The sequence below is a fragment of the Marmota marmota genome, unplaced genomic scaffold, assembly GCF_001458135.2.
Source record: "Marmota marmota marmota unplaced genomic scaffold, marMar, whole genome shotgun sequence".
Taxonomy (NCBI): domain Eukaryota; kingdom Metazoa; phylum Chordata; class Mammalia; order Rodentia; family Sciuridae; genus Marmota; species Marmota marmota.
Genome location: NW_026000205.1, coordinates 11201282 through 11219656, shown reverse-complemented (window position 1 = coordinate 11219656; position 18375 = coordinate 11201282). Strand labels below are relative to the sequence as shown.

At 51.7% G+C, this 18375-nt stretch overlaps 2 protein-coding genes across 4 annotated transcripts in view; both read left to right on the top strand.

Annotated features, from left to right (window-relative positions):
• The first annotated feature begins 9085 nt into the window (after positions 1 to 9085).
• On the top strand, positions 9086 to 12918 carry Zbtb32 (zinc finger and BTB domain containing 32). 3 transcript variants are annotated; one of them, XM_015497257.2, is made up of 6 exons: positions 9086 to 9139; positions 10480 to 11466; positions 11706 to 11779; positions 11880 to 11948; positions 12066 to 12227; positions 12412 to 12918. In XM_015497257.2, exons 2-6 carry the CDS (start codon positions 10580 to 10582, stop codon positions 12696 to 12698), a joined length of 1479 nt encoding a protein of 492 aa, XP_015352743.1. In that variant the 5' UTR covers positions 9086 to 9139; positions 10480 to 10579; the 3' UTR covers positions 12699 to 12918. The 3 variants fall into 3 exon arrangements, with proteins under 3 accessions (XP_015352743.1, XP_048647124.1, XP_048647123.1); XM_048791167.1 differs by lacking the exon at positions 9086 to 9139 and adding an exon at positions 9146 to 9943 and having other exon boundaries at positions 11419 to 11466; XM_048791166.1 differs by lacking the exon at positions 9086 to 9139 and adding an exon at positions 9146 to 9943.
• Positions 12919 to 15771: 2853 nt separating this feature from the next.
• Kmt2b (lysine methyltransferase 2B) overlaps positions 15772 to 18375 on the top strand; it is a 20978-nt gene continuing 18374 nt past the window's right edge. The window contains exons 1-3 of the mRNA XM_048791260.1: positions 15772 to 16155; positions 17231 to 17303; positions 17548 to 18302. Coding sequence (XP_048647217.1) covers positions 15787 to 16155; positions 17231 to 17303; positions 17548 to 18302 — 1197 coding nt within the window. The 5' untranslated portion in view covers positions 15772 to 15786. The remainder of the gene's footprint in view (positions 16156 to 17230; positions 17304 to 17547; positions 18303 to 18375) is intronic.

The window sequence follows — 18375 nt, the reverse complement described above, 5'->3', positions numbered from 1 at the left end:
AATACAGGCAGATTTGGATCCAGCATCCATCTAATTAACCACAGCTTCTCTTATGATTTTTTTTAATACCTTTATTTTATTTTTATGTGGTGCTGAGGATCGAATCTAGTGCCTCACATGTGCCAGGCAAGCACTCCATCACTGAGCCACATCCCCAGCCCCCTCCTATGATTCTTGGGCTATATTAAAGTTTAGAATAGAGTCTGGCATGGATTGGGTGCTCAATAAGCAATAACTGTTACTCCACTTTCTAGACAACTAACTCTACAAATCCTGCAATTCAAACCTCAGAACCAAGCTGACAACCCATCCTATTCCACCCTACCAGAGCCCGGTGCTGAATGTAAATTTGAGGACTTTGGAGTAGGATTCTTTGTGTTCCCTTCCAGGCTCCATCATTTTCTGGCTCTGTAAATACAGGAACGCTACATAGAATCCCTCCCTGGCTTTCAGTTTCTTCACTTATAAAATGGGGACAGTAACAATCCCTATGTACTAAAATTATTATGGGAAATCAGTGAGATAATACAATGCCTTATACTTCCTACCTTACCTAGTCTACAAAAAGGGTTCAATAAACTAGAAATTATCATTAGGGCTTCTCAATGAGAAGCCATTGTAAATACACCCTCAAACACCTTTAGGGCCAAAATTGGGACCACATGAACTCAGTTTATAAATAAGCTTGACTGGGTTAGAACTCAACTGATTCCACCTAGGAATCTATCAGACAAGTACTTCCTGGAAGTATGGTGGCTCAGGGGATGATCAATTGAGTCAGAAAAATCTGGAGCTGCATTCCAGCTGATTTCTTCTCAGGTTCTCACATCCCTAGCCTTATTTTGTATTTTATAGACTCACCGAGTTGCTTAGCGCTTAGCTAAATTGCTGAGGCTGGCTTTCAACTCCTGATCCTCCTGTCTCTGCCTCTGGAGCCACTGGGATTACAGGCATGCTCTAGGGCGCCCTGCCAGGGTGTGTTTCTTTATCTGTCTAATGGGAAGTAGGAGAAGTGATTAACCCTCAGGTTTGGCTTCGGAAGGTCATGTGACATTCTACTCCTTGTTCAGCCTTAGATGAACTATATGACCTAGCTAACATTATCTTGGTGAGCCCAAAGAGTCTTATCAGCACTTCTCAGGGCGGCTGTGAGTATTCCCCAGGAGCATGTGTGTCTGCACTCTGGACACTGTAGCTGTTCGGATATTATATATGAACGGTTAGGAGCTGAGGTCTGGAGTAAGAAGAACAGGCCTATTCAAATTCGAGCTCTGATCGAGCTCTGACATTCCTCTTAGTGAGATCTTAGGAACAATCAGTTTCTTCTCTCAGTCTCAGTTTTCATATCTGCAAAATGAGAATAATAACAGTAAATACCTATTAGAATTTGCTACAAGGATTCAATCAGATGATGTAGGTAAAGCATTTAAACCCAGCCTGGTTCAGTTTAAGTGTAAAATAAGTGGCAAAGATATTATACAGTCGACTCCCCCCCACCCCACCCCCGGGCCCTGCACAAATTAGACAGGAATTCTACCACTGAGCTATTCTTCCAGCCTTGATTTTTAAAAATAATCTTTTTTACAATGCCAATTAATTTTCTCAAATATTCGAGGACTTGAAAATATGCAGACTCTTCAGGTTCAGATCCAAATCCAAAAGACAAACAAAAACAAAAAACCTTTCATTTGTAGATGAGGCAAACCAGGCAGGAACCATGTGACCACATCAGACCCACAAGATCAACCCTACTCAATAGTGTGGCTCAAAGGCTGGACCCTCACCAGAACAGGGTTCAAGCAATGCTCATATTCGCTGTGTGACCTGAGACAAATGACTTCAGCTTTCTGAGCCTCTGAGGTTAAACCCACATAGCAATAGTCTCCCTTACGGGTTTGTTTGGAAAGATTCAACGAGATGACGCGCAAAGAGCGGTGCGTGGGAAGGGCTCCATAACGCGAGTTGCGGTTGCTACTACTACCACCGCGACGATCGCGACGAAGGTTGTACTCATTGAGGTTTCTGCTCCCTCTCGGGCTGGGAAGTCTTCTCGGGTGTCTCTGTCGCCACTCAAGGCTCTGGCTACTGACCCAGGTCCTTACCGTGTTGCCCTCCTCAAGGGAGTCTTCTTGCCCGTTCCCATTCCTCCTAACCCTAGTTCCTCTAGCAGCCGCCCGCAGGGAGGCGCCCGCAACCCTTGCTGAGCTCGCAGCAGAGCTCTAAAAACGGCCTGAAACCGTTGGGCCCACCTCCCGCTCCCTCCTACACGCTGATCAATCAAGAGAGAAGAGTGAGCCTTCGGACCAATCAGAAGTGGCACCGGCAGAGCAATGCCCGCCTCTTTACAGCGCCCTCGCGTCTCATTGGATGTGTCCGAGGGCAAACTTAGAAGAGACTGGTGCCAGCCAATCAGTGGTGCAACCGCATCTGGCTTGTGCAAGGAAAGTGCAGTCAGCTGGCAGCGGGAGATTGGCGTGGTGCGAGCTAGCGACTTGTCAGCACCAAAAGCTATGGCTGGGCGGAAGTCCTCTGGCCATTTAATGTTGGGGCAGCACAGCGGGCTACGGTGTGGTGGATGGCTGGTACCTGCAGTACATAGTTAATCCTGGCTCTGCAGGGAGTCGAGTCAGGGAGAATTGTAGTGAGAGTATCTAAGTCAATCACCGGTCAAGGCGCTGTCCGGTCTTGTGTCTTTCCTGCTCCCGAATACTTCCGGTTGAGGCAGGGTGAGTTGTGCAGCCAATCACCAGTGGGGCAGGGGAATTGGCGGGAAACGGGAGCCACCACCGGCTTCTGAATCCTGGCCTCCCAGCCAATCAAACGTGGAAGCAGCCTACACACCCCCTCACGCTTATATAGAGTGTTAATCTCCACAGATTGTAGGAGGTTTGCAAACAAGAGCCACTTAGGCCTGTAATCCCAGCGGCTCAGCAGGGGAGGATCGCGAGTTCAAAGCCAGCCTCAGCAACAGAGAGGCTCTAAGCAACTCGGTGAGATCTTGTCTCTAAATAAAATACAAAATAGGGCTGGGGATGTGGCTCAGTGATTGAGTGGCCCTGAGTTCAATCCCCGGTACCCATCCCCCCACCTCCCGCCGCCGCCAACAACAAAGCCACTCTGGATAGCAGGATAAAAGCAAGAAAGGTGGTGGTTTCTCTAAGCTCTTGCCCAAAGAGCCTCAAGGTTATTCTGGTGAAGGGGGTTCAGGGCCCAATTCACAGATGGTGGCAAAGGGCAAACTCCATAGCCAATCAACTCTAGCGATGGGCTGGAAGACAAATGAGATCTCAGCCTTAGAGGCGCGAAGCTTAAACCCCTGGACCAGTCAGAGTCAAGGATCTGCTTATCCGCATGAGCTCCACAGCCAATCAGCTTCGAAGAAGTGGCGCTGTCCTAGGTGCCTCCCAACTGTTTAGTGCTCTCATCCCGAACGAGCCAAGAAAGAGAGCGCGGCTGACGCTGCAACCAATCAGCGCCCGCTTCGGGATCCAGGCTCATAGAGCTCTGGGCACCAGCTCTTGGCCTCGCGCTGCTCAGCTCTTTCTAACGGTCACTCGGTCACTTGGGCTTACGCTACCCTGAATGGGGAGAAGGAACACGGTCTGAGTTGGTGAGTGCCGTGGATTAAAAAAAAAAAAAGCAAAAAATCCTTTGTCTTTGGCCTTCGACCTGGCACTTGGCAAAACTGGAGTCAGGGGACTTGAGTGTCCCCTTTAAGGATCGGAAGTGAGGGTAGAGAAAGTTGGTTCCTTTGGGCCTTCCTCTGTCCTGGAAAGGCTGAACGTGGGGGCTTCTGGGCACTGTGGGACCTACGCTGGGACAAAGTCAAGCTAGCATGCCCTCTGAGTTGGTCCATGTCCCTGAGGCCAGCCTGCATTTGTAAGTGTGTTCTGGGAGTTCACTGACTTTGAAGTATGGTATCTGGACAGTGAGAAGTTGTCTGGAGTCTCTGGGCTGAGTGTGGACCTAGCAACTAAGAGTGGAGGCCTGTAGTTTTTCGAAGATTATGTAGTCACTGGCTAAAAGATGAAAACTAGTGTGTACTTGGGAGGTTTTCTGGGGTTTGGGGGCCCAGCCTGGGCAAGGAGTGAGTGTTAGTGAGGTTGAAAGTCCACTGGGAAATTGTCAAGGGTCATTATTGCGCCCAGGCTGTGCTGGGAACCTGTGGTTCCAAGGATTTCTAGAGGGTTTCTGGACTGTGATTTGAGGTTCTCTTGGCAGACTTTCCAATATTGGGTCTGGGTTGAACAATGTAGCCAGGAGATTAGGGAAGAGATCCTATGGAGGTTCTGGGAAGGAAGCCTCTGAATCCTAGCCAAGCTGATTGTCCTGAATGAATTATTATTGCCCTGTGGTAGTTCTAGATACAATGGGAATAGGTGTTTTGGGGGGCTTTTCAGTCTCATGCCCACTCTTCCCCATGTTCTTTCTGGTCATTTCCAGAAGATATCAGGTTGTAAGAAGAGGCAGGTGCAGGGGTATTGTCCTAGAGCATAAGAAGTGTGTGAGATAGTCTGATCTTCAGGAAATCACCCAGGTTGTCTGTATTAATCATCTTTTTATATTCATGGGGCATGGTGTCAGTATCTAATTTCATTCAGCTGTTCAATGGTGGTATAGCTTTCAGAGTACTTTTGTATATACCCATGGATGGGGATGCAGGGGGTAGGCAGTATATGAGTGGACTTCAGGGGTCTGTTTGTTCCTGGAAATAAGGAAAATTTGTATACATGTGTGTATGGGGGCGGGCGGTGCAAAAAGGGCTGTAAGGATAAGCTAAAGGAATATTTACCCCATTCAGGCATGGGATTCAGAACAATCTGGAATTTGTTGTCATTTGTTCATATGTAAAATGGTATGAATGTCTACACTTTTCTAATGTAATGGGTTGGTCCTATGGCTTACATTCTCAGTTGGATGGAGCCCCCACCCCGAAGAGTTTAAGACCAATTTGAATAAAATAGGTTCCTGTATTATTTATGGGGAATGGGCAAAAACTAAATATTCCCCTATTCTTCCCACATTTTGTATTGGCTTACACCTCATGGCGTCTCACATACTAGTTTGCACATCCAAGCTTGCTCTACATCCCCCCTCACACACAATCAGAACCCAAGGTGCAAATGTCAGCCACACAGTCCTCTCCTGAATGGACCTGAGTTGAGGCCCGTGTAGGCCATGAATGCCCACTTTAGTGTTAAATTTCAGGCCCTGGATACCCAGATCATGATCTCACGGCTGGTGGGGGGTGCTTTCAGTTTCCATGTGGGCACTTCCTAGATGCCCTTGAATTTTTCAGCTTATGGGAAAGGACAAAACCAAAAGATATCAGAGCTGGGCTTTCTGCCTGAGTTTAAGTACTGGTACCAAGTACTGGGTACAATACTATTACTAAAGAATAGCCATCCACTATGAGAATGCAGTGGACCCTAAGTTTCTGGCTTCAAGCCTAGTTTGTTTTCCATTTAATCCACAAAAGGTGCGCTATGATAGGGTCTCTATGACCTTGATTCAATTTGCCTGGGTATGACTATATATGTGGTTCTTGGGTAATGTAGTGCACCTGTTTAAAGGAAGGAACAAATTCACCCCATTGTGTGTCTTCTCTGATACATGTTGAGCACACTTATCTAGAAAGAGCAAATATCTTGAAAGTTCGTGTTGGATTTGAATAATTGGCCTTTATCTATATAAAAGGGCTTTCATCACCTTGAATTGTGGAAAGAGGTGTGTTTCTGAGAAGAATTTTTCCTAGTAGAGTTTTTCTAAATTGAATCTTGTTCAGCTTGGTTTGGGGAGTGGGATCAATATTTAAAATACGTGAGATAAAGGGAGAACATTTGGCTGGGGATATGGCTCATGGGTAGAGTGCTTGCCTAGCACACATGAAGTCCTGGTTTGATACCCAGCTCTGGGAAAAAAAAAAGGTGGGGGAGAACATTTTCATAAAATAAATAATTATCCAGGGCATTTATTTATTTATTTGGTAATGGGAATTGAACCCAGGGGAGCTCTGCCACTGAGCTATATCCCCAGGCCTTTTTGTTTTTTTGTTTTGAGTCAGGGTCTCACTACATTGCCCAGGGATGGCCTCAAATTTGCAATACTCCTGCCTCAGCCTCCTGAGTTGCTGGGATTACAGGCATGTGCCACCATGCTCAGCTCCAGGGCTTAATCTGATGATCTAATTTTAATTATAGTATTTAAATAGAATCAATATTTTTATTGCTGTGTTGACATTGTTACATCAAGCTGGGTTGTGCCTGAAGAAGCTTATGATCCAAGATTTCTGGAAAGTTCTGATTTTGCAGCCAGGCTGTGCACTGAGCACTTCACACATTTCCCCCTATTGTCTCATTGGTCAAATCTATCAGAATAAAAACTACCAGACTTCAAACTTGACTTGGTCATCTGAATATTGAAAAGAACAGAAGCAAAAAACCATACCCCTTTTCCACAAGTTCTTTTTCAATATGACCTACCCTAATATTTCCTGTCTACTTTACTCTGCCATGATACAGGCTCATGTCCTCCTAACCTGCGGTTTCCTTCCTCTATCCCAGGGGGACAATACATTCTTGCGATATCTCCTGAGTGTCACCTACTGAGTCAGCCTGGGAAGTGGAAGGTGGGCAAGGTTTTTGAGACCAGAGAGGGGAGAACATCCAAGAATAATAAATCAGCAGTGTCCCTACCAAGTCAAAGTGCTATTTGCATCTGTTATCACTACTTAGTGCAGGATGGCTTAGACTGCATTACCAAGAATGTAGGGGGAGAAGCTGGGCATGGTGCCACATGCCTGTAATTCCATCTACTCACGAGGCTGAGGCAGGAGGATTGCAAATTTGAGGTCAGCCCTGGGCACCTTAGTGAGACCCTGTCTCAAAATACAAAATAAATAAATAAAAGGACTGGGGTTATTGCTTGTCAGTAAAGCACCCCTGGATTCAATTCCCAGTACAGAAAAAAAAAATGTAGTAAGAGGTCAGAGAAGGGCCTAGAGTATCACAAGCATGAGGTGCAGAGGGCCCTGAGGATTCCTCTAAGGAGGTGCTAAGGGGATATCCTTAGATGGGGTAGACCCTAAATGGGAGGCAAGATGGGGTTTCCCATTCTTGGGGGTTTATGTTCACCCAGTGGGGAGTCCCCTTCCCTTTCTCTCCTCGCTTTTAGATTCCCTTGAAAGCCCACTGACACTCCGTGTCAACTGCATTTGGTTTTACAGAGGTTGCTGCCCTTTGAACACAGTCTCCAACTCTTGATCATCAATGAGCAAACAGTGCTAGTAGGGCAGCTGAGTCACAGGCACATGATGGAGGGGACCATATGGTCATGAGCTCATCTCCCAGACCCCTGAACCTTTCCTGTTATACTTGGGGGCTTCTTCCTGGTGGCTTTCTCCACTTCTTCCCGGACTTTAAGAACTTGTATTTCTGTGTTGGAAGAAGGGTGTTTCCCTGTCTTCATATACATATCAGAAGGATGTTTTATGTCTTTTACATGGGTGTCTAATGTGTCCCTGGGTGTGGTGGTGATATGAGCTCGGAAATGGAAAATACTCAAGCTTCAGAGTAGCAGGTGAATACCACATGCCCATTTGCATGTTCCCTTTCACTCTGACTCATCTTCCCCTCTCCCCACCCTGGTGCCCCTCCACCAGCCTCACCCACTGACACACCCTGTCTGATCTAGGAAGAATTAATACCTGCCTGTACCCAAGCTAGAATGAGATGGAAGGTATTTTAGATATTGAGGAAGAGAGAATAGGAGAGTACTCTGAACATTTTAGGATCCTGGAGTCAAAGGGAAAAAGGGGAACTTAGAGACAGTATTTGGGTGGAGGGGACCAGGATCTAAAGGAGATGTTAGGGGGAATCAGACTATGTCTTGTCACTAGAGCAAACTACCAATGCCTGACTTGTTTATCTTCTACTTATTTATTGCATGTATATGATATGCCAGACACACACCATAAATATTTTACCAACATTTGTTGAATGAATGAAAAATTTGCTATGGGATCAGGGATAATGGAATTATAGGAAACAAACTAAAAAGAAATTTGAGGGCTGGGGATGTAGCTCAAGCGGTAGCGCACTCGCCTGGCATTCGTGCGGCCCGGGTTCGATCCTCAGCACCACATACAAACAAAGATGTTGTGTCCGCCGAAAACTAAAAAAAAAAATAAATAAAAATAAAAAATAAATATTAAAAAAAAAAAAGAAATTTGAACCTCTCAGGCCTTTTTCTCTTCCCCACACTAAAAAGTGCTTAAGTATGAAAGGAGGGGAAATCTCCAGGGACCTTGACCTCTAGGGCAGGAAATGAAAGAGGGTTCTGATTTCAGAGAAATGTCATTTGTCATCAGCCCAAGAAAAGAAGATTTTCTCTTCGAAGACCACCACAGGCTGTTCCTGGGGTTACCCCTTTGCAGAGCTTTGTGGGAGGATCTGAGTCACACACACATCCAGTCCCCAGTGGTGGCCCAGATGACAGAGTTCATTCCCATAGAGCAAGTGAGGCTTCCCAGTACTAAGCCAGGGAGAGGGAAGAGGCATGCTTTTGGCCCTCCTTCCTTCTCTCCTTGAAATCCAGATGTTTCCATCCCTTTTTTATTTCTGAGATAGAAGAGTTTTCAGCTACTATGCCACCTCCAAGAAAGGGAACTAATATCATCTGCATGGTGCTATTACCTATAAACCACTTTCATATTCAAGCCATTTCATCTTCAAATGAGGCAAGCAGAGATTATCCTTATTTCACAGATGAGGTAACTGAGGCTCAAAGAGGTGACTTGCCCAAGTTGACTCAACTAGTAAAGGGCAGAGATGATACTTAAGTGCAAATCAGATTATTCCAAAGTCCTCATTGCCAGAGATTCACTTCTGTGACTCTTAAGAGTTCAGAAATGAAGAGACAGGACGTTAAGAGGCTGGGTTCTGGAAGTACAAGGGCCATCTCTCCCCTGCAGGGTAAAGCAGAGGCATAAAGCCACACCCTCTTGGGGGACTATGGCAGACTGATACTTGGGGCATCCAATGGAGGACTGAAGTCAGGGGCGGGGCTAACTCGGGGGTGGGGGGGGCAGCATCCCCAACAGCATTTCAGAGCATGTGGTGTCAGGAGGCAGACACAACCGGTGAGTGGATACCTTTCCCCAGCTGAGGCTTTCCTCCCATTACACCCCTCTTCCTGTCTACTTCTTACCAACCTGTAACTTCCCTGAGGCATCCAAGTCATAACTCTCTCTTCTACAAGGGTCCTTATGGAGAACCTGCACCCAGGACTGGTGTATTGGCTGGCCTCTAAGCTGTGTTTCTGTTTGTATCTGAGTTCTCAGTTCTCTTCTTAAAAGTCAATATGATGGAGCCAGGAGCCTTATTGCATGCCTGTAATCCCAGCTACTTGGGAGGATGAGTCAGGAGATCACAAATTCAAAGCCAGCTTGGGCAACTCAGTGAGATTCTGTCTCAAAATTTAAAAATAAAAGTGGGGGAGATGTAGCTCAGTTGATAGTGCACCCCTGGATTCAATCCCTAGTATGGCAAAAAAGAGAAAAGAGCCCATATGGTGGTTTTGATGTGACTTGTACAGTTCTTTCTATTTTTCACTTTTTGACTTATGAGAAACAAAATGAAACCATCTCCTTACCCTCATGTTGGGAGAGAATAGCCTCCTCTCTCTATAGTTTCCATTCCCTTTCTCTCACTTTCTCAGGCACCAAAGTCTTCTCCAAAACCCTACTCTATCACCGGGTCAGGAGCCTTCTCTCTCTGGCTCCTGAATCTGCATTCTTAACCCACTGGATGGGAGTCTTTAGTCTCTTCCAGTTCCTCCTCCAAAGATGTATTCTAGAAGCTTCAGCCTCAGGGAGATGATTGAGGGATGTCTTTGACCCTCCTGCAGCCATGACCACTGTCTTGCTGCCCTCTCTGGCTTTCAGGTATGTCTGGGGAGGACCTACTAGCTTTCTAAGCTCTCCTGTGAAATTGTGTCTTTGTATTCCTAAATGCCAGGGTTGACTGTTCTTTGGTGATCCCTTTGTCTAGAATGAGGAAAGCTCAGTCAGCTTGGAGGTCTTCCTCTGCAGAAGTATCCATGATGACTATTCTTAAGCCAGAGATTGCTTCCTATACTAGTCTTAAACCCACAACTGTTAATTCTCTGGCTCTCTCTCTTTTTTAATATTTATTTTTTACTTGTAGTTGGACACAATACCTTTATTATCTTTTTTTATGTGGTGCTGAGGATCGAATCCAGGGCCCTACACACGCTAGGCGAGCACTCTACCACTGAGCCACAATCCCAGCCCTGGTTCTTACTGTTTCCATTCTCTTACCACCACATTTTCACCACTGGCTCCTGTAATGACTTTGGATAAGTTTAGGTCCTCTCTTGGGTTAGCTTATTTGGTCTATTCAGAAGAGAGAACTCTGATCAAAGACCAAAAACTCATTCTTTCTCCCCTCCCCTCCACAGGCTTGAGAATATGCCGTATCTCCCTCCCCTTTCTGCCAAGGACCCCACATTGTGGTCTTTCTCTAAGAATCCCTAAGATTGGTATCCAAGGCAAGGCAAAATGCCCCTCCCCGCAACAAGACTGTTCAGCCCATATGGCTCTGATCGGTTGGTCCAGCTAGCAGCCAGGCTCCGGCCAGCACTATGTGATACCATGATCACCGTAGGAGACCAGGAGTTCCCTGCACACAGCCTGGTACTAGCAGGTGTGAGCCAGCAGCTGGGCTGCAGGGGCCAGTGGGCTCTGGTAGAAGGCATCAGCCCTTCCACCTTTGCCCAGCTTTTGAGCTTTGTTTATGGGGAGAATGTAGAGCTGCAGCCTGGGGAGCTGAGGCCTCTTGAGGAAGCAGCCAGGGCTTTGGGGGTGCAGGCCCTGGAAGAGGCATGCAGGAGGGCTCGAAGGGACAAGGCTGAAGAACTGGATGAAGGGCTGAAGAAACATCAGGAGGAGCCAGAGAAACCCACAAGGGATTCAGATTCAGAAAGAGGACTGTGGGGGCTCGGAGAGATGCAAAAACCAAAGAAATTTTTTAGAATTGGTGGGAGGGAACAGGAGACATTGCACAGGCACAAACCACCAATAGAGTACTCTGAGATGACAAGAGCAATACCAGAAGGTCAGGGGGAGATGAGATCAGAGAAGAAACTCAGTCAAATCCCTGTTGACTACCAGGGAGCAGATAGAGAGCAAGGAGTGGTCGTGAGGGTGACAGAGAGAACAGGGGGCTCTGAGGAAAGTCTTCGGGGGTTCCCTAGTCCCCTTCCCCCAGCAGGTTCCCTCCAAACCAGCATCATCCCCAAGCCTTGGTGGGCCGAGGCCCCTTGGTTGGGGGAGGACCAGCCTGCCCTGTGGAGCATCTTGCTGTGGCCGCCCAGATATGGCACTCCCTTCTCCCATAGCACACCCAGCACTGGAACCTGGCAGGAGGTCTGGCCTTGGAACCAGAGGTGAGTGAAGGGCCTAGTGGAAGACTCTAGTCTGGGAGGGAGTGGTGCAAGAAAGGTAGCAGTGATGGATGAGGGGTACCATACCTCTTATCTCTATATTTCCTAAACCAGTATTGGGCCAAGAAATTCCCACCACAGGAGCAACCAGGGTCAAGCCGTGAGGGTTCGGGAAGGGGCCAGTGTTGACCAGGCTCCCAGGTCTTTCTATGGCTATAATTCTTCCTTGCCCTGTCCCCCAGGATCCCTCTGACCCTGAACAGCCCTAAAGGGTTCTGGAGTCAGAATCAGTTGGCTTCCTCCAGCCCTACCCCAGGTAAGCCCCTCACTGTCCTGCACACACTGGTCTCTTCCCCCGGGGCTGGGTCCCAGGCCTGACCTGAGCAGGGACCCCCACCTCACTCTGCTCCCTTTAGGTTCCCTCCCCCAGGGCCCTGTGCAGGTCAGCCCTGGGGAGATGGAAGACTCTGGGCAGGAGCGCACAGGTGAGTAGGGTGAGGGCATTTTTGCTTCAGCCCCACTGGACCTACTGATTTCTTGCCCAGGTGTTAAGACTATGGAATTCCTGGCCCTGCCCGGCTCTGACTTCTCTGTCCACACAGGCTCCCGGACAACCTGTATGGGTCATGAGGGCACGGCAGGCTGCCCATCTCGCCAACACCCTCCCCCGCCTCCTGCTCGGTCTCGGCCCTATTCTTGCTCTGTCTGTGGAAAGAGGTTTGCACTCAAGCATCAGATGGAGACGCACTACCGAGTCCACACAGGTATGGGCGCCCAGCCCAGTGTGAAGCTGTCGGCATCCTTCCCTACCGTCGGTCTACCCACTCCTGGGTCCCTCTCTCCGGCTCCGGCGCAATTCCCTAGCCTCGTCGCCCAATGTACCCCAGGCTTGGTCAGCCTTCGTCCCCTGTTCCTTCCTTAAATGGCCTCCCCCTCCCTCTGCCCTAGGAGAGAAACCCTTCTCCTGTAGCCTCTGTCCTCAGCGCTCCCGGGACTTCTCTGCCATGACCAAGCACCTGCGGACACACGGGGCTGCTCCCTACCGCTGCCCTCTGTGCGGGGCCGGCTGCCCTAGCCTGGCCTCCATGCAGGCGCACATGCGCGGCCACTCGCCCAGCCAGCTCCCGCCCGGATGGACCATACGCTCCACCTTCCTCTACTCTTCCTCCTCCTCATCCTCGAGGCCGTCCCAGGCCTCCACCTCTCCTGGTAGTGCCCCCTCCACCACCACCTGACGGTGTGTTGGTAGGTCCTTTGGCCTCAGACGAATCCAATTAGATTTAGCAAATCTGACTTCAGAAGCGCCGCAGGACAGGAGCCGAGAGCCCTCTCCCGGATGATTGCGGGTTACAGAAGCCTGGGTCAGCGAGCTCCTGTGGGCTGAAATTCGCACGAGTGAGGACTAACTGTATGGGGACTGTTGATTTTATCACCATAATAAAGAGTTTCCTGTGCTCTCTGGTCTGGACAGGAAAGCCGAGCGCAGGCTTCAGTCCGTGTTTCGGCCCCCCCCCCCAGCTTAGTCCCTTGTCTTGTAGCGCCCCCTGGTGGCTGTGCTAACCAGCGGGACCGACACTTTCTCCATCTCTCCGGGTTCCTGGGCCTCCCACAGAGGCCATTGGCCATGAGGGCCCGGCATCCCGGCAAACTTCACGTCAGGTCTTGCAGGGGTCGGGGTGAGATCGGAGGCACTGGCTCCATCCACAGCAATGCACGGTGCGCTGACTGATCTGGGCGCGCCCGGCCCAGAACTGGAAAGAAGCACATGCTCCGGCTCTGCTTTCGGTTACTCGTCTCCTCTCCCTGAGCGCACAACATCGTGTCTCAACACCGACGGAACGGCTCCCGAGTCGCTCCTAGACCTGAAACTAATCCTCTGCTGCCGCCCCTTCTCCAGCCCACGCCTCCCGTACTGGCTAACTTCATTTGCCAGCGTCTGCCGGGTTCCCAGGGTCTGAAGCCCGCGGCACCCTGGGAGTGGTAGTCCATTCGGACCGCTGGCTCCGACAAGAACAATGGGAGGAGTCTGGGGCGCGGACCACACCTCCCGGAGACGGGGAACTGGCTTTCCGGGTCCCAGTCGGGAACCCCGTATTCTCAGCTCTCGCGTCCGAGCCGCCGGCGGAAGGAGCAAGGCGTCTGGACTACATTTCCCGGAGGCCCCTGCGCCTAGCCCCTCTACGGCCCGGACGCAGGGTCTGTGCTCTCTTCAGGTGCGGTCTGAGGGTGACGGCCGCCCGGCCCCGGACTCCCGCTCCCGTGGTGCCCTGCGCGTGGCCGGCCCAGCCNTTCTTCTGCTGATCTTAAGGTAGAGTGGTGGAGGGCTTCTTGGGACACGGGTTGAAGAAGAATGAAAGGGAGGCTGAGACTGGACACTCTGCCTGGTCTGAGTTCAGCTCAGGATTTATTCCCCTAACCTTTCAGAAAAAGCAAGAGAGTGTGGACTGTATTGCTGGGACCCCTATTAATCACCTGAGGACTCAGTGCAGCCTGATATGATAAACTATTTGATGCTTGCTCCTTCCTGCCCTTGGGTGTCCCTACTCCCATCTTCAGGAAGAAACTGTGGCCTGAAAGGGTGTAAATGGAGGTTCCAATTTGTTCTGAGTTGAAGTTGGCCATTGGTGTAGGGCTTACTTGCCTAACCTGAGGAGACACTGTTGTGTTTTCTTCTGGGCCAGGAACCCCTGGCACTGGGGAGGGGAGTTTAGAAACACCTTGTGCCTCCATTTGTAGGGAAAGTCCTTCCAGTCCATTTATTTTATAAATAGGCAGAGGTACATTAAGGGGTAAGCTGGGGGTGTTTCTCCATACCTTGAGTCCCAGGTGGAACCAGGGCTTTGGCACTGACTGCTGTTTCTCCCCTCCACCCCCGGTCCCCTAAATCAGGAGTTTCAGGGTTTTCATTCAGATGAAGATGTGGCCCCCAGTTCCCTGCGCTCTGCGCTCCGATCCCAGCGAGGTGAGTGATGGGGGAAACTCTACCTCTGTAGCTTTACAAAAATGTTATTCTTGCCCTTTGTGTCAGTTCTTCCCTGTTCTGCTAGTCTCCGTCAGTTACTGAGTATGTCCTGTGTTCAGAGTCCAGGATAGACTGGGCTGTGGGGGAAACTGATAAATAGGACTTAGTTTCTGCCCTTCTGGAGCACCTTCCTCAGTCTGCAGGGCTAGTTTGACCCATCTCCCCACACCTATTCTCCTTTTAGGTCGAGCCCCCCGAGGTCGGGGCCGCAAACATAAGACGACCCTTCTTCCTCCTCCTCGCCTATCAGATGTGACACCTACCCCCCCAAAGACCCCTGCCCGGAAACGGGGTGAGGAGGGCACAGAACGGATGGTGCAGGCACTGACTGAACTTCTCCGGCGGGCCCAGGCACCCCCAGCCCCCCGAAGCCGGGCATGTGAGCCCTCCACCCCGCGTCGGTCTCGGGGACGGCCCCCAGGAAGGCCAGCAGGCCCCTGCCGGAAGAAGCAGCAAGCAGTAGTGGTAGCAGAAGCGGCTGTGACAATCCCTAAACCTGAACCCCCACCTCCTGTGGTTCCAGTAAAACACCGAACTGGCAGTTGGAAGTGCAAGGAGGGGCCTGGCCCAGGACCTGGGACCCCCAAACGTGGAGGACAGACTGGGAGAGGAGGCCNCGCATGTCTCCCCCTCCCCCACCATCCCCTCCACCACCTCTGGTCCCAGAGGAGAGAGAAGAGTCCCCACCTCCTGCAGTCCCAGCTACATGCTCCAGGAAGAGGGGCCGGCCTCCCCTGACTCCCAGCCAACGGGCAGAGCGGGAAGCTGCTCGGGCAGGGCCAGAGGGTACTTCTCCTCCCACTCCAAACCCCACTACCACCATGGGAGGCCCTTCAGAAGACAGTCCCACCGTGGCCCCCAAAAGTACCACCTTCCTGAAAAATATCCGGCAGTTTATTATGCCTGTGGTGAGTGCCCGCTCCTCCCGTGTCATCAAGACACCCCGACGATTTATGGATGAAGACCCTCCCAAGCCCCCAAAGGTGGAGGTTTCACCTATTTTACGACCTCCCATCGCCACCTCCCCACCTGCTCCCCAGGAACCAGCACCAGCTCCCTCTCCACCACGTGCTCCAACTCCCCCATCTACCCCAGTCCCACTCCCTGAGAAGAGGCGGTCCATCTTAAGGGAACCCACATTTCGCTGGACCTCACTAACCCGGGAGCCGCCCCCTCCTCCCCCTGNGTTGTCGTGAGCCGCAGCCGCCCCGCTTCGCCCCTCCTCCGCTCCCCTCCCCCCCGACCCTGCGCACGGGCCGCCCCCTCCCCCCCGCCTCCCCGGCCCCTCTCACGGTGCCAAGATGGCGGCGGCGGCGGGCGGCGGCAGTTGCCCGGGGCCTGGCTCCGCGCGGGGCCGCTTCCCGGGCCGGCCGCGGGGCTCCGGCGGGGGCGGGGGCCGCGGCGGACGGGGCAGCGGGGCCGAAAGAGTGCGGGTAGCTCTGCGGCGCGGCAGCGGCGCGGCGGGGCCGGGCGGAGCCGAGCTTGGGGAAGATACGGCCCTGCTCCGTTTGCTGGGGTTCCGCCGGGGCCTGCGCCGGCTCCGCCGCCTGTGGGCCGGCCCGCGCGTTCAGCGGGGCCGGGGCCGGGGCCGGGGCCGAGGCTGGGGCCCGGGGCCGGGCCGAGGCTGCGTGCCAGAGGAGGAGAGCAGTGACGGGGATTCCGACGATGAGGTGAGGTAGTCGGAGGCGTCCCCCGCGCCGGGTGGGGCGGAGGCCGGGGGCTTACAGGGACCTGGGTGCCCCCTTGGGGTGGCGTGGGCAAGTGGGATCTTCAGGGCTTCTGTGGAGGAAAGGCTTCTGGGAACAAGCATGGAAGGAGGTAGTCTGCAGAGAGCTTTGGGTGGATAGGGCCTCTGAAAGTGGATAGAGAAGCCCTGTCTGCAGCTAGCCTCTTGGGCCCCAGACAGGTCTTGCCGAAGTGTCTTGGGCTGATCCTTCTTGGTAGCAAGACTAGGGGAGTAGAAGTGTGGGCGAGAAGGCCATGAGGACTGCACGCCCAATCAGTGGTGGTTGACAGCAGCGACGGCAGCAACAGCAGCAGCATGGCTTTAGTGGACTAGAGACTAGAGCAGTCTGGGCTCTTAGCTGTAGGCTTTCCCCCAGGATCTCAGTCTCTGACACATCCCTAGTTTCACCAGTGCTCCAGTTCTTCTGCTGATCTTAAGGTAGAGTGGTGGAGGGCTTCTTGGGACACGGGTTGAAGAAGAATGAAAGGGAGGCTGAGACTGGACACTCTGCCTGGTCTGAGTTCAGCTCAGGATTTATTCCCCTAACCTTTCAGAAAAAGCAAGAGAGTGTGGACTGTATTGCTGGGACCCCTATTAATCACCTGAGGACTCAGTGCAGCCTGATATGATAAACTATTTGATGCTTGCTCCTTCCTGCCCTTGGGTGTCCCTACTCCCATCTTCAGGAAGAAACTGTGGCCTGAAAGGGTGTAAATGGAGGTTCCAATTTGTTCTGAGTTGAAGTTGGCCATTGGTGTAGGGCTTACTTGCCTAACCTGAGGAGACACTGTTGTGTTTTCTTCTGGGCCAGGAACCCCTGGCACTGGGGAGGGGAGTTTAGAAACACCTTGTGCCTCCATTTGTAGGGAAAGTCCTTCCAGTCCATTTATTTTATAAATAGGCAGAGGTACATTAAGGGGTAAGCTGGGGGTGTTTCTCCATACCTTGAGTCCCAGGTGGAACCAGGGCTTTGGCACTGACTGCTGTTTCTCCCCTCCACCCCCGGTCCCCTAAATCAGGAGTTTCAGGGTTTTCATTCAGATGAAGATGTGGCCCCCAGTTCCCTGCGCTCTGCGCTCCGATCCCAGCGAGGTGAGTGATGGGGGAAACTCTACCTCTGTAGCTTTACAAAAATGTTATTCTTGCCCTTTGTGTCAGTTCTTCCCTGTTCTGCTAGTCTCCGTCAGTTACTGAGTATGTCCTGTGTTCAGAGTCCAGGATAGACTGGGCTGTGGGGGAAACTGATAAATAGGACTTAGTTTCTGCCCTTCTGGAGCACCTTCCTCAGTCTGCAGGGCTAGTTTGACCCATCTCCCCACACCTATTCTCCTTTTAGGTCGAGCCCCCCGAGGTCGGGGCCGCAAACATAAGACGACCCTTCTTCCTCCTCCTCGCCTATCAGATGTGACACCTACCCCCCCAAAGACCCCTGCCCGGAAACGGGGTGAGGAGGGCACAGAACGGATGGTGCAGGCACTGACTGAACTTCTCCGGCGGGCCCAGGCACCCCCAGCCCCCCGAAGCCGGGCATGTGAGCCCTCCACCCCGCGTCGGTCTCGGGGACGGCCCCCAGGAAGGCCAGCAGGCCCCTGCCGGAAGAAGCAGCAAGCAGTAGTGGTAGCAGAAGCGGCTGTGACAATCCCTAAACCTGAACCCCCACCTCCTGTGGTTCCAGTAAAACACCGAACTGGCAGTTGGAAGTGCAAGGAGGGGCCTGGCCCAGGACCTGGGACCCCCAAACGTGGAGGACAGACTGGGAGAGGAGGCCGTGGAGGCAGGGGCAGAGGCCGAGGTGGGCTCCCCCTCGTGATCAAGTTTGTTTCAAAGGCCAAAAAAGTGAAGATGGGACAGTTGTCCTTGGGACTTGAATCAGGTCAGGGTCAAGGTCGACATGGGGAAAGTTGGCAGGATGCTCCCCCAAGAAGAGTTGAATCTGGACAAGGAGGGGGCCCTTGTTGCAAAAAGCAGGAGCAGAAGCTAGAGGAGGAAGGAGAGGAGAAGAAAGAAGAAGAAAAGGATGAGGAGGAAGAGGAGAAGGAAGAGAAAGCTGAGGCTGAGGAAGAGGTGATGCTAGCTGAGGAAAAGGAGGAGGCAAAACCACCATCACCACCTTTAACTCCTCCAGCCCCTCCACCCCCTCCTCCTCTCCCACCCCCATCAACAT